Source organism: Phyllobates terribilis, unplaced genomic scaffold, assembly GCF_046119375.1.
Source record: "Phyllobates terribilis strain yellow unplaced genomic scaffold, ASM4611937v1 Scaffold_5__5_contigs__length_657084704, whole genome shotgun sequence".
Taxonomy (NCBI): Eukaryota; Metazoa; Chordata; class Amphibia; order Anura; family Dendrobatidae; genus Phyllobates; species Phyllobates terribilis.
The window spans coordinates 497,155,314-497,169,822 of NW_027362765.1; the positions used below are offsets into that span (position 1 = coordinate 497,155,314).

At 43.7% G+C, this 14,509-nt stretch overlaps 1 protein-coding gene across 1 annotated transcript in view; it reads left to right on the top strand.

The window, feature by feature from the left end:
- HECTD2 (HECT domain E3 ubiquitin protein ligase 2) overlaps positions 1–14,509 on the top strand; it is a 128,057-nt gene that overhangs the window by 14,841 nt on the left and 98,707 nt on the right. Inside the window, exon 2 of the mRNA XM_073685557.1 lies at positions 2,803–2,932. Within this exon, the coding sequence (XP_073541658.1) occupies positions 2,803–2,932 (130 nt within the window). The remainder of the gene's footprint in view (positions 1–2,802; positions 2,933–14,509) is intronic.

Sequence of the window (14,509 nt, forward strand, 5' to 3'; positions counted from 1 at the left end):
TTGGTATCGCCGCGTTCAGAATCGCCCGATCTATCAATATAAAATTTTTTTTTAATCTGATCGGTAAATGCGTAATGAGAAAAAATTTCTAAACGTCAGAATTATGTTTTTTTGGTCGTCGCAACTTTGCAAGAATGGGTGATCAAAACATCAGATCTACCCCAAAATGGTATAAATAAAAACTTCAGCTCGGCGCGCAAAAAATAAGCCCTCACCCGGCCACAGATCCCGAAAAATGGAGACGCTACAGGTCTTGGAAAATTGAACCTTTTTTTTTTATTTTAGCGAACTTTGGAATTTTTTTTCACCACTTAAATAAAAAAGAACCTATACATGTTTGGTGTCTACGAACTCGTAATGACCTGGAGAATAATAATGGCAGGTCAGTTTTGGCATTCAGTGAATGTGGTAAAAAAAAACCAAAAACCTGTAGTATTGCACTTTTTTTGCAATTTCACCGCACTTTGAATTTTTTTCTCGTGTTCCCGTACACGATATGGTAAAACCAGTAATGTCGTTCAAAAGTACAACTCGTCCCGCAAAAAATAAGCCCTCACACGGCCATATTGACCAAAAAATAAAAACGCTATGGCTCTGGGAACAAGGGGAGCAAAAAACGCAAAATCCCAGGGTTGCGAAGGAGTTAATGACACAAACAAACATACACCAAGGATCTTCTGTATGTGACCAAGTCTCTGAAGCATTGATTCCTGAAGCTTCATCAATTAGAATGACCAGCCAATGTCCTCTAGTACCAAGATGGCACACAAGAGCATGGTGAAGGTGCAAAATGGAGCTTGTCATAATATATTTCACATCAATAATTTAATAAGGGCTTATTCACACAATGTTTTTTGCAGTGCAGAAAAGCATTTTTTTGAAGCAGAAAGAAATGAGATTTCTAAAATCTTTAACGTGTTTTTTTTTTTTCCCCCAAACTGTGATGCATTTTTCTTAAAAGCGCAGCATGTCAATCCTTTCAATGTTTTTGCTGCGGTTTTTATCCATTGAGATGAATTAATCAAAAAATGTTCGCTGCAGTTTTCCATGCGGGCAAAAAATGCATCAAAATGTGTGTAAGGGATATGACCTGAAAATTCAACTCTTCATTCTCTTCCTATGATCTGCTGATGAATTTATATTGAGATTTTTATTGTTTGTGGGGTTTTTTCCCGTGATGGATCCAGATTGTGGTAAACTCTTCCAAATCCAAAGATCCCGGACCAAACTGATACGTTACAGACATGACATCTGGTGTCTTCACAAACCAGAGAATGAGACATTATCTCACAGCAACAATCCTTGTAGAATCCAGACTTGAAGGAGAGGAAGTAATTTGCACATTTATTTTTTTTTTTGTATTTTCCCACATAGCAGTGGAAGTGGGAGAGATAAACATTGCTCTCTACACTAATGTTACTACATGAGGTTTATGTCCCATGGCCTTGTCTCTTTTGTTTTAAAATCTGTTAATCTCTTTGTAAAGAAGAAAAAACCTTTTAATATTTAATCTCCAATTCTTAATTTGCTTATTATAATTCTCCTGAATACAGATTACATTGGAATCATTGCTCACTTTCATGTTCTGCAAGGCGATTACTTTGTGAAAAACACATTTTGCACGAATCAGATTAGTGCTACATGGTGACAAAAGATACCAAAAAATCAGCAACTAAGTAAAGGCTACCGGCCAGCAATCTTACACTTTAGGGCCAGGTCCATAAAGCCGGATGTGGTCGTATTAAAGCCCCCCCAAAAAAAGTGTGGATATGATGCCGTTCCAAATACATCCCTATAAACATTGCCTCGGTCAGTAGAGCCCCTCCTTATAATAGCTATTACAGTGTTGTATTAAAAATAGAATTCTTCATTTTCTCTTACCTTCTTCCTAGTAATCACTGCGCCTCCTCCAGCTTTCCAGGTAGTCACAGCTGTCCCCTTCCACTAGTGATCACAGCAGGATTACCCTCTCCAAGACCCAACCCAGGCTCACTCTCCTACACCTTAGACTAATGTGGGCCAAACCTGCAGGTATTAACAGGTTCACCTGCCAGTCTGTGTTGGGGCCCCTGGATATCTGATGGTTGGTGGAGATGTCCGATTTCGGACTGCCGATCTCTCCTCCTAGAGCTAAGTAGTCATCAGACATGTTGGCCAAAGTAGCATTGCTGTGTATGGAAGAGCTGCTGAGGTAGTTGCCAGCTGAATGATCTTCCAAAGCTTTGTTAAACCGACAGTTGGCCGGCTTTGGAATCAAGAGGCCTGTTGTTAACAGAAGCTGCTCATGCAGATTGAAGGAGTTGTCCCATGTTTGGAAATAGTTTTTTTTAAGCGCTTTGCAATTTAGACCATTTACTTCTTACTAAAAAAAATAATAAATTTTGTACTTTCATCTGCTGCCTAGATTACTAGCCACCTCTGCCAAGACCCTTTTCCCAAGCAAAGAGCTCACACTCGCTAGCCATTCCATTCCCAAGTGCTCCTCTGATACTGCTAAGGAAAACCAGTGGCTCAGCTATGCCGCTGACCCGAGCTGTCAATCTTCAGGAGCGCACTGGCAACCAGGAGGCAGAGGAGCGGTGCGCTCCCGAAGAATGAACATGAGACAATCCTTTTACTGTTGTATAAGTAGTAGCACCTGTATGTATTACTCCACCCCTCAGAATTCTGCAGTTTGAAAATGTCAGTTTTCTTGTAATGATACTCCATGCTCCGATCTGTCCTAGTGACACCACCTTACAATTCATGGGGGGACACTTGCTGTAAAGTAGATTCTGTAGTAATTATGTTCTTTAATTACAGGGGATGGAGAGAGCAGCGAAGGGCCAGTTCTCAACGTTCAGCAGTTTCATTTCAACTATCAACCAAAAGAAAGAAGCCGCTGGGAACAGATGCTCACCTACGCAGCTTGTTATACCCAACAACAAGCATGGTAAATAAAAGTCTTATGTACACAGCTGCAGCCGCACAACAGCACACACCGTGGTGGGAGAGCTGCGCCGGGTGAATAGAGCCCTGATAGTCACATACAAGCCGCTCGGGATTGTTCTCGCCTTAGTTTTTGTATTTAATTTTTGTTCACTTGTGGTTAATCCTAAATTACAATTGTATTTCATTCTGAGCAGTTCATATATAGGCCTGATATATTCCAGGCTTTTACTTTCCCCAGATATTTTCTGAAGGGACGCTGCAGTGTAAACCTGGCCTGTTAGGTAACAGCCATACACTTTTAAAGCTATTGGCCTATTATTTCTTTGGCTGACAGCTACTTCCGTCAACTTCCCCATACTTACACTACTCACAAAAAGTTAGGGATATTTGGCTTTCGGGCGAAATTTATGGAAAGCGTAAGAAATTCATGCTATATGATATTTTATCATGGAAGAAGGGCATTTAAAGCACACCTGTCAGCAGGATTGTGCTCAGTAAACTACATACACTGTCAGGTGGGTGACATTACACTGATTAAAATGATACCTTGGTTGTTGAAATCCATCCTGTGGTTTTTGTGTAATCTTTACTTTCAGTTTGGAGATAATGATATGCCCATGCTTCGGAGCGGCCTTTGGGGGGCGCTCTAGCTGGTGCTCTGCTTACATATTCATCTGTATGCTCTTATGACAGCTCACTGTGCCTTCACTGACCTTCTAATTGAACCCTGAAATGTATTGGCCGATTCATGGATCAAACACCTGTTATTTTTGCCGTTAAGCTCCTTGTTCGAGAACAGCAAGTTGTGCAAAAAGTACTGAAACATTGAAAAGTTGGACATGTGCATTCAAAAATTTAGAGACTGTCACATTACGTTCACCTGAAAAGGTTAAAGTGCATTTTAGGATCATCCTGAAATTTCACCCAAAAGCCAAATATCCCTAACTTTTTGTGAGTAGTGTATGCACCCTTGGCATAGTATGCATGTGTTAATTAATGGGGAAAAGTTTCTGTCACACACCTCTGGCAGTGGTTTGTCTTCAACAGAAAGAGTGAATCGGGCATGTTTAGATACAGCATGCCCAATCTTGTGTGACTTTACTGTCAAGGTTGTGTCAGGACACCCCCATACACATTACACAGCTGACCTTACTGAAATGGCTTATTTACATATAAGGTCGCATCTGTTACATGACAAATACTATCAGCACTAGATGGATCCCATTGCTTTATATTTGGGTCTGTCCATTTTCTGTTTGGGTGTTGTGACAAGGTCACTGGTAAAGTACTGGAGAGAAGATGTGTAACACTAAGATTGTTAGCTCCAGTGATATAAACATAGAAAAAGTGTTCCAGCACACGTATAGAAAGGGGTTAATCAGCCATCTTAGTGCTAGGATGATCTAACACCTGTAGAAAGGGAGGAAGTCAGGATAAAATCCCAGGCTTTGAGAGCATTTGGTGTGGGGAGGGCCTGGAGGCACAAGCTCTGGAGCTGTGGTGTTCATGTTAAGGAAAGTTAAACCTTGAGTTTTTTGTTCCTGAAGCGGGCGGTTACCTGTAGCAACAGTGACTGTGCCATACGTTAAGTTTTGTTTTTCCTGTTAGGCGGGGAAGTTCGTGTTTGTTTTGCTAACAATACTGTGCCTTATGCAGTGCTCTTAATAAACCACAGAAGATTTTAAAGAAACAGTATTCCTGTGGACCTGTCACGGGTGTGTCAGAGGTGACAGACAGTCGCCCTGCAGTTGGTTGCAGATCTCTACGTTTGGCATTACAGACATCTTCTTAGAGGCTGGCTGTCTCTAGGACCCAGCGACTACCTCCCTCTGGCTAATTAGCTCTCTGGCCTGAGTATATAAATACCTGGTGTGTCTGAGAGGGAGGTGCCGGCGATATTCATTACCACTTGTAAGGCTTTAGCAACAGCAGTATTTTGTCCTCTCTCTGGATCTTGAGGCCGTCTGCGCATTTGGCTGGAGTAGTCTAAAGCTAAGCAACCCCCCCCCCCGTTTGTCTACCCTTGTTGTCTATAGAGTTTAGTGGAGATCGACTAGTGCTCATCTCCTCCCTTCCCTAGCCTTAGCCATATGCCAGGGAAAGTCAGGGCGAGGCACGCGTGCGGCGATTGGTGTAGAGCCAATTTAGGGACAGTAGCTGAGACAGGGTGACACTAGACCAGACTAGGAGGTCTCCACTCCCCCCTTTCCCTAGTGTCTGGGCTCCCTTTCCCTCTTCCCTCTGTGTTGCACTAAGTATTTCCCACACCCTGCGTGACAGTACCTCCTATGTGCAACCAGTTGAGCCAATCTACCACAGTGTCCATCAAATTACAAGAAAAAAATGGTACAACATGCTGCACTATTAGCTATAGGAAATCTGATATGGAGCCTCTATATATACAGTCATGGCTGAAAATGTTGACACCCTTGAAATTGTTCCAGAAATTGAAGTATTTCTCCCAGAAAATTATTGCTGTTACACATGTTTTGTTATACACATGTTTATTTCATTTTGTGTGTATTGAAATAACACAAAAGAAAAAAAAAAAAAGAGGCAAGTTGGACATAATTTCACACAAAACCCCCAAAATGGGCTGGACAAAGTGGTATGACCTTGCGTACCCTGCCTGATTTTAATCCACGACGGCGTAGTTTGTTTCTCATGGTAATGTTTGAGAATATGGTCTCAGGCTCTCTTCAGGTCATTGACCAGGTCCTCCGGTGTAGTTCTGGGATGATTCCTGACCTTTCTCAGAATCATCCTTACCCCACGAGGCGAGATCTTGTATGGTACCCCAGACCGAGGAAGGTTGACAGTCATCTTGTTCTTCTTCCATTTTCTAATAATTGTGCCACCAGTTGTTGCCTTCTCACCAAGCTGCTTGTCGTTCATTTAAAAACAATATTTATGCCAGACCCTGGACTTAATCCTAAATGCTAATAGAGGAATACTACTAGGTCCACAAATGGGTTCATAGACCCACATTCAAGGTCAAAAGGACCTATAGGTACCAATTGTAAAGTATAGACACTCCTACTTCAAACAACATATAGCAGACATTCCCGCTTACTAGATGAGGTCACCTTAACATTAAGTACCACAAATAAGTAGGACAAATAATAAAGTGTCACCATGCATAAAGAAGAGCAAAAAAATGACAATCTCACCCATTTGGTCCATAGAGGGTTGCCATGTAGGACAGACTCTTCTGGATACTCCGGGGCAGATGTTCAGGTCTATCCTCCCTGTCATGCCCTCTGCAGGTGCTCCCGCCCTGACAAGGTTATGTTTTAAGTGAATCTTTCTATGCTTTAAAATAACCGGATTCAGAAAGATTGAATCTGTAGTAATCAACAGGTGATAGAGCTATACTATATAGGTGGGAAAACCTGCAAAATCGGCAGTGTATCAAATACTTATTTTCCCCACTGTATATACACGCATACACACAGGCAAACACACACATACATATACACACATGTACATATAACACACACACATACACACACCTAATCCCAAAATATCTTCAAAAAGACATTTGTGTATTCAGCATGTCTGTTATACGTCAGTTTTGAGATTATACATTTGATCTCAGCACATCTCATGAGACTTGGATTAAAGTGTCTTTCAAGTGCCAGAATAAAGTGTACAACAGATGTTAGTGAGCAGTGTGCTATCTCTGCCAGTTTGTGGCACTTAAAGGGCTTTAATGACTTGATGACAGATTTACTAGAAGGAAGAATTTAAGCACTAGTTAACAAACTACTGTCTGAAAGCGATCACTGCAGGGAGAGGCGATGACACCGATGTTCATTATTGTACTTTCACACTTGCTGAATGGCACCATCTCATTGCTGTATGGACAATTAGCTTTTTGATGCACAACTTCTACATATGAAAAGTATTCATTTAAATCTGAACTGTTAATAAGCTATATATAAAGTAATACAAGTGAATATAAGAAACATTGTAATAAATGTCATCAGAAAAATCTGATTATTTCTCCACTTATGAGCCACTTCTCCCCTGCCTCCTGAACTCGTCATTCGCTGTAAAAAAAAAAAAAAACAACAACAAAAAAAAAACAGCTCAAATCTGTCTTACTGAAGATAAGAGGTTATACCACCAGAGAGGAGTCAATTACACCCCCTATTATACTAAAGAGAGAGGGACGGGAGAAAAAGAATGAAGCAGAAAAACATATTGTGCGGATTCTAGCTAGCTTATCCTAGTGCTGGATTCACCGCTACGCTGCTCAGTGTTGCCATGTAATTTTCTCCATGCTGCTTCTGCTTTATTTTATGCTGCCAGAAGAGCATGGTTCCTTTTTTTTGTGTGTTTAGTGCATGGGACTCATCATAGCAGTTAGTCTCCATCCTCTAGCTCAGAGTCAATAGCAAAGTAGACATCTAGTGGCTCACAAAAGTCTTAATGAAGAGCCCACAAGAGTATGATACAGTGAATTCATTAAGACACGCATGCTACTTAATAGCTCTCCTCAGTGGAGTGCACCTTTGTGTTCCTCACCAGAAATGCTATTCCAGTGAAAGACACAGTTTTCATAAATTTGACAGGTGGGCATAGCCCTGCCCCTACCTGCTTCTCCACAGGTCCTCTTATTTTGGTGTGGCTGGCCAAATCTGATGTGAAAACGTCAAAAGTCACACAATTTTTTCTCAACAGTTTTTTTTGCGAATTTTGACAGCAAAAAGATGGCACTATGTGGCATATATGAAAATCTCCTTGAAATGGACACTTTAAGTACAGTTCCCGTCAGCTCAGTAGACCATTTAATAGAGTTTGTCCTCTTTTAACTTCTATTAGTCCTTTTGGCTCTGAAACATTATTTTTGATTGACTACAGTGGTGACGTCACAATAGCGGCAATAATAATTGCTGGAGCCAATCACTGGGCTCAATGGATTGGCTGCAGCACCATAGATGTTATGTCACCGCTGCAGCTCATCAACAAAGTCAGAAGCAGTGGTGGAGAGCCAGCACTTATCTTTTGAATAGGTGATAAATGTAATTTGTAAAGAAATCATTTTAATAAGGATCTGTAGGTCTAGGTAACCAAAATACATTGCTGCCTGATGCTCAAGACCCCCTAGATCTGCAGAGCCTGGAGATTAACAGTCCCATTTATTCAGGCACAGCGCCATGTCTGTCCATGTGGCTATGCTTGATACTGCAGGTCATACCCATTCAATTGCTTTTGTGCAGGGTTTCTGAGTGGATCAGCCAGTACATGTTTTCAGTCTCATTTGCCTGGAACCATTTTTTAGTCCGTGAATGAGCCCAAGCTTCATTGTTGCTACTTGATTCCCTACAGATTTCCTTTAAAGAGGACCTTTCAGTTTAAATAACTAAAAACTGGTGAGTGTCTTCTCTAATTACTGTTGCTCCACTGATTCTGGCACAGATTTTCTTTTTCTTCTCTCCCCTTCCGTTCCAAAGTTATACCCCCCGGTAATAATGATGCATATTTTCCCTTCATCTACCTGGGCGTGTACCACTGAACTCAGTGGGCGTGGCCATGTCTCTATTAACCAATCGCCAACTAATGCCCACAAAGCAGTTCTGTGGTACACGCCCAGTTGACTGTAGGGAAAATTTGCATCTTTATTTCCAGGGGTCATAACTTTGGAATGGAGGGGCGCAGAACAGAAAGAAAAACTGTTCCAAAATCAGCAGATTAGCCCCAAGTGTTTGGGAGATATTGCATTTATGTGAAGTGGATATTTTAATAAGAAATCTGTGACTACAAATTCTTGCTGTCTGTGAGCAAAACTCGCATAGCTAATACTTTCTAAAGGTCACCCTTCTAATTGTAGATCTGGGAGGCAGGAAGCGTTCTGGATAGTGCTGTTTGCAGATGGCCGTAATATGCGACTCTGCTGGGTAATCTCTTTCATCTCCGTTATATAAGTCCTGACTCAGCGGCTCCGAAGCATCTAGGGGAAAATACATGACTTTTATTAGCCTCGCATAATCTGTACGTAAGCGCAGCTTCGCCACTTGTATTTTTAAAGTTTCCATCTTCTCCCCATTAGCCTTTCCTATTACTAAAGAGCCAAGTGAGAGAAGGTAAAAAAAAATGGTGTTTACTCCAAAGTCTTTTTTTAAACTTTTAGTGAAATCCAAGTCCCTGTGATGTTTTTCCAATTTCTAGCTGTGAAAACAAAGGGGAGGCTTTCTGTGCAATCAATGGCGCTGATGGCTGTTAGTGTGTGGGTTTGCGTGATTCATGCTCTATACTCCGTTTGCTTCCCATCTGAAATACTGTTTTCATTCACAAATTCGGAACAGTCTATATTCACCATCATGGTCTCCCACTGGGCCTCGCAGCTTAATGCTCAGTATGTGAAAACCACTTGGAGCCGTCTGTACTGGCAGCAGCCACTGGGGATTAAAGAAATACAATTGTGGACCAATTAATAGAAAACCCTTCAAAGCCAAGTCTACCTGTTATTTCACCTAATACCAGAGTAAAGGCATAGTCCTGCTGCCATTATCCCCCACAACAAGGGAAAACTGCTTCTGGGGCACATAGCAGTCTAATATGTCCAGAATCTGTTGTGATTCCCAAGCTGTGTAACTTTTTGTTCTCCTTTTGTAAAGATCTGAGGTTGTGGGTTGTAAGTAATCACCTAGGCAAGTTAACGATGCAACACTATTTTATTGATCACAGCCATGGTAGTACAGCAATTCCAGGTAAATGGCCAAAATACAGTTCTCTCAGTCCTCTAGTTCCCAATCTGGGTTCAGTAGTACCCACTGTCTCCCAACTTTGGTTGGCCCACAGATTTCATATCTGCAACCAGTATAGTCTGTAGCCACAGTCCATGATCCTCCAGCCGACAGATAAAATGATGAAAGCACAGATATCCAGTAGCAGCAGTCCTTCAATAAAGTTTAAATCCAAATGACATATCCACAACTGAAGCACGTTTATCCACTTTAGTTGATAACAGATCTTCAACACTCCGTAAGTCATCCATCCAACAGCTCCAGGTCCACAGCCACAGATCCTAACCCTCCGACATCCTCCCACCAACTCTACTAAAACATGACTCTCCTTTCTTTCCCTGGGATCAGTCCCCTCCCAGGTCAGAAGTGATCACCCTCCCCCATAAGCATTTACTGTTAGCTAAAAAGCAATGAAGAATTTTCTAGAAGCCTTCATCTGAGACTGCATGTAAGACCCCCTGTGGTGACGGCTCCACTGTGTCTCAATCTACACTCACCTAATGAGATTATTGGCTGTTGAGACAATGGACTCCTGAGATAAAGATGAGATTAGTGGAATGCTGGACATTTTACAAGTGAATCTTGCATACTGACAAGTAAGCAGAACTATATAAAACATAACAAGTAAATCACTAATAATGCACAATAATAATGACAAAAATGGTGGTCCGTTGCTGGAAAAGTATCATAGTCTTTAGTAAGTGGGCAGCTCCTCACATACCTCCCCCATTTTTTCAGCACTTACACGAATGTAAGAGGTCTTGCCTTTATGAGAACGAAACTTTGTATAATCCAGTTTCCTCAAAGCATATTCCATGTCATCCTTGCGAATATACTCCACAGTCCCCATTCCACCCTGGTATACGTCAGTGTAATAGACATCTCCAGCTTCTCTCATATGGTCTTTCAGATCCTGCCAACTTCCCAATGGGGGAAGCCCTGAGACAAGGACTATGTATTTAGTTCGCTGCGCTGGATCAGGGATCTGTCCTTTCCGCGGGGTCCTCCATATCCCCCCCTCCGATCCCCGGCTTGTCCTGGGAAACTCCCCACGTGCCCAATGAGAACCAAACTTGTATCCATTGCGACCAACCCCAGAGTGCTGACACCCAGTTAGGGGGATGGTCACTTGGCGGCCTGGTAAAAGGAGCTCTGGGGGAACAGTATCTGGGTTGCCCAGGGTGATGGTAGATCCAGTGTCCCGAAGTCCCTGGGCCTCCTCCCTGATGAAATTTACCTCCCCCAGATTACATTCCTTCATTGTGTAAGTCATTGCATTTTGTGTATCACTCACCGTTGACATGTTGATATTGCTCCTTTTCCTATCGGCTGATGCAGTGTGAACCGGTCCTTGGCTTCCAGGTACGACATTGGCCCAGTGGCACACCAATCCTGCTCCCAGATTGTTTCCCAGCAACACATCTGCTGGAAGGTGCTGCACTACTCCTACATCCACCATTCCATGACTGTGACCCCAGTCTAAATGTAGTCGGGCCCTCCGAATGTTCAAAGTTTCTCCTCCGGCTATATTGACTAACATACGGCTGCCAGGGACAATACATTGGTCCGGTACTAAATGATCTTTTTTCAATGTGAATGAGGCTCCGGAGTAACAGAGCCCCACAGCCTCCACGCCCTCTACCCAGACTGGCTGCAGATGCTGGTTAATAGACTCCGAGGTGTCCCATCTAGTCCGGGACACTTCTCCTTGTACCACATATGCCTCTTCTTCTTCCGGTCGGGGTAGTGAGATCCTCTCTCCCTCAGCATTCCAGCCACATTGCAGCACAGTGTTCATAGGTTGGGGACGTGAATGATGTGGCCTAGAACGTTTCTGACATTCCCTGGCAAAGTGTCCCATGCGTCCACAGTTATGGCAGTTAAGCCCTCGTCGTCCCAACACGGGCCGTACTTGGGGGCTTGGGCAACCTCCCCCTCTTTGTGAAGTCCGAACTCCCTGCCGTTCCTCCTCTGGCCAGTCCATGGGTTTCAATGGCCTCCCTGTAAGCTCCGACTCACTGGGGCTGTACTTCCACGTTGCCCTGGTTGATTAGTAGACCAATCATCAGCCAATCTCGCAGCCTCATCCAGGCTGAGTGGTTTTCTATCTGCCACCCATTCTTTTAAATCACCTGGGAGTTTGGACATAAATTGTTTCAGCACAATTATATCCTTTACATGTTCTGCTTCCCGAGCCCTCAGTCCTTCTATCCACCGAGTGCATGCCGTACGTAGTGTGTTGGCAAACTCCCGATGTGTGTGCAGCGGGCTTGTCAGTCTCCCGAAACTTCCTCCGGTAGGTTTCCGGCGTGACGGCATACCTCTCTAGCAATGCACTGCGAATGGTAGAGTAACATCTCTGATCCCCAGAAGACAAGTTTCTAAATCTTCTCTTGCTTTTCCGGTCAGGCCAACGCTCAAAAATCTGGGCCAGTCACTGACTGACACCTCATGCAGCAGGCAGAGGTTCTCAAATAACCGGAGATGTTCATCAATATCCGAGGTGTCCTCATTGAACTGTGGTATATCCCGGTACCTTTGAGATGCAGGCCTCTCTCTCCTGTTATCCACTGTCCTCTGCAATGGGGCGGGTTGGGGTACTGCTACATGCACACCCAGATATTTGCTTAACACTGCTGCCCGCTTTATCTCCGTAGCCCGATCTCCTAGCGCGTCCAGCATCCGCCTCAACTCAGTCGGTCGATCCTACACCATATGGATGACAGCCCTGGGCTGTGGTCCCTCATTCACGTCTGAACTGACCTCCTCATGTGGTTGTTCCTGGTCCCAATCGTCCAAGCGTTGCGTTAGGGTCGCCCGATTGTCCTCCGGCAACCACTCTAGTTCTCGCTCAGAGCAAAGGGCTCTCAGCTCCTCCTTCTTGAGCCTCTTGTAGATGGAGTCTGCCATCTCTTCTGACAAGTCACCTCTCAGTAACTTTCCCTGGTATGCTGTCCAGAGATAGGTGATACCACCTGCTTGCCACCACTTTTAATTTATCAGCCTGCCAGTACCATAGGAGCTGCAATAAACCATCACTTTGTGCATTGTGCCAGCCATTGTCCGATGACTTGCCTGCCCTGAACTGAAAGCCATCCTCGCAGTTATGCATAAAGTAAAGCAGAGGGACAAATGGGCTGTTCCCATTCTATAGCATTCTGACAGTGCTATTGGAGCTGGAATAAGCAATCACTTCATGCTTTGCTCCTACCATTGTCCAATGGCTCGCTGCTATGTCTGTATGCAGCTGGACGTAAAGTAAAGCAGAGATATAAATATCCACCCTGATATCCTGTAACCCATCTTTAAATTTCTGCAGATACAGATGGATTACGCTCAACAACAGGCGGTGAACAGCAAGTTACACAGGGATGGATTCCTAATTGGCAGCACTTTTGGAGTTATTTCCGGGCTGAATTTTGGGTGCATAAAGCACTTTGCAATCTTTAGCCTTTGCCTTCACCATTCGATGAGCCTAAGTTTATTAAAATGACTGTGGCAATTTTCATGCCCTGGTTTTTTGCACATTTCTTTTTCATATATATTTTTTATGAAAAGTAAAAATGAATGGGCCAGAAAGTTGATGTTGCTCCAATTCCATATTTTCTGCCTTATTTCCGTGGATATTTGTATGGGGAGCATCCTGGCTTATCCCTGGTGGTACGTTTGCAGATGCAGCCATGTGATGACCAGAGAGTCTCATGAGTAGAACCTCTTGTTTGCACAGAATGAGCGGCCATGTGGGCATTGTATGGTTACATTGGTGTCTGTACTGTCCAGTATGATTCCTTTGTCTTTCCACGTGCAGCGTCAGATCAGGCAGGAAATAGAACTGGAATAATATGAATATACAAAAGTCTTTGGATGCCGTGCAGCAGCTCTGGTAACCGTGCTCCCTGGCACGCACCCGCATTACTCTACATGCGATATCGGATCAGACAGGCGAATAGGATGGGAGGAACACTGTCGGTAATTACTATTTTTGTACAGTTCTGCCACTGTTTAAATGACCGGAAATACATATGAAATGTCAACCCTTCAAAGTCTGGCGTGCCTTTTTACTTTACCCAAGACCAGTAGTCTTGCTGCTCACATCACCCACAACAAGGTAAAACTGCTCTATCACAAAAGTGTGCCAAGGATGAGTTTCGAGTCCGATGATGTGGAACTTGCCATCCACTTTTTTGAATGGGCTGTTCACCTTCTATAGCATTCTGCCAGTGCTATAGGAGCTGCTGTAATAGTGGGGAAGGGCGTAGCCTTCCCTTGGTACTGAGATAGTTAAAGGAAGTGTTCCTGAAGTCAGACCTCTCTGAACTGTTGGTAGACCAAGCTAAGGGGTTAGCTTTAGTGGTCCAGTCAGTAGAGTAAAGGGGGAACTTAGTGCCCGGATCAAGCCTTTTAGTGATATAGAGCTTGTTCCTGGCATAATTCATTGTGGGCTGCAGTATCTGTAAACAGCCACAAGATGCCACTGTCCTGGGTGCAGATGTCAGGTTGAGTCTGCTAGCAGGGTTACAGGCAGTGATGAGTTAATGCTGTGTGATGACAGCTCACCGAGGGTGGGCACTTTGGGAAAATTCCTGCTTAAGTTTCCAGAAAGCAGGAGGAGACACTCAGTAAGAGATAGTACAGTGAATCGTTCGGGCAGCCTGAATATAATGGCTGCTAGGGTAGACGGGAGCTCCATACCCTCTGACAGTGGGATCCCCAGTGTGCAAGTCTCCCTACACAAGAGCACGAGTCCTGTTAGCCGGCTTGAGAAACTCATCAGAGGTAGTGAGGACCCGGGGCACTTCTAGTATGCAGGAAGCAGAGGAAGAGGA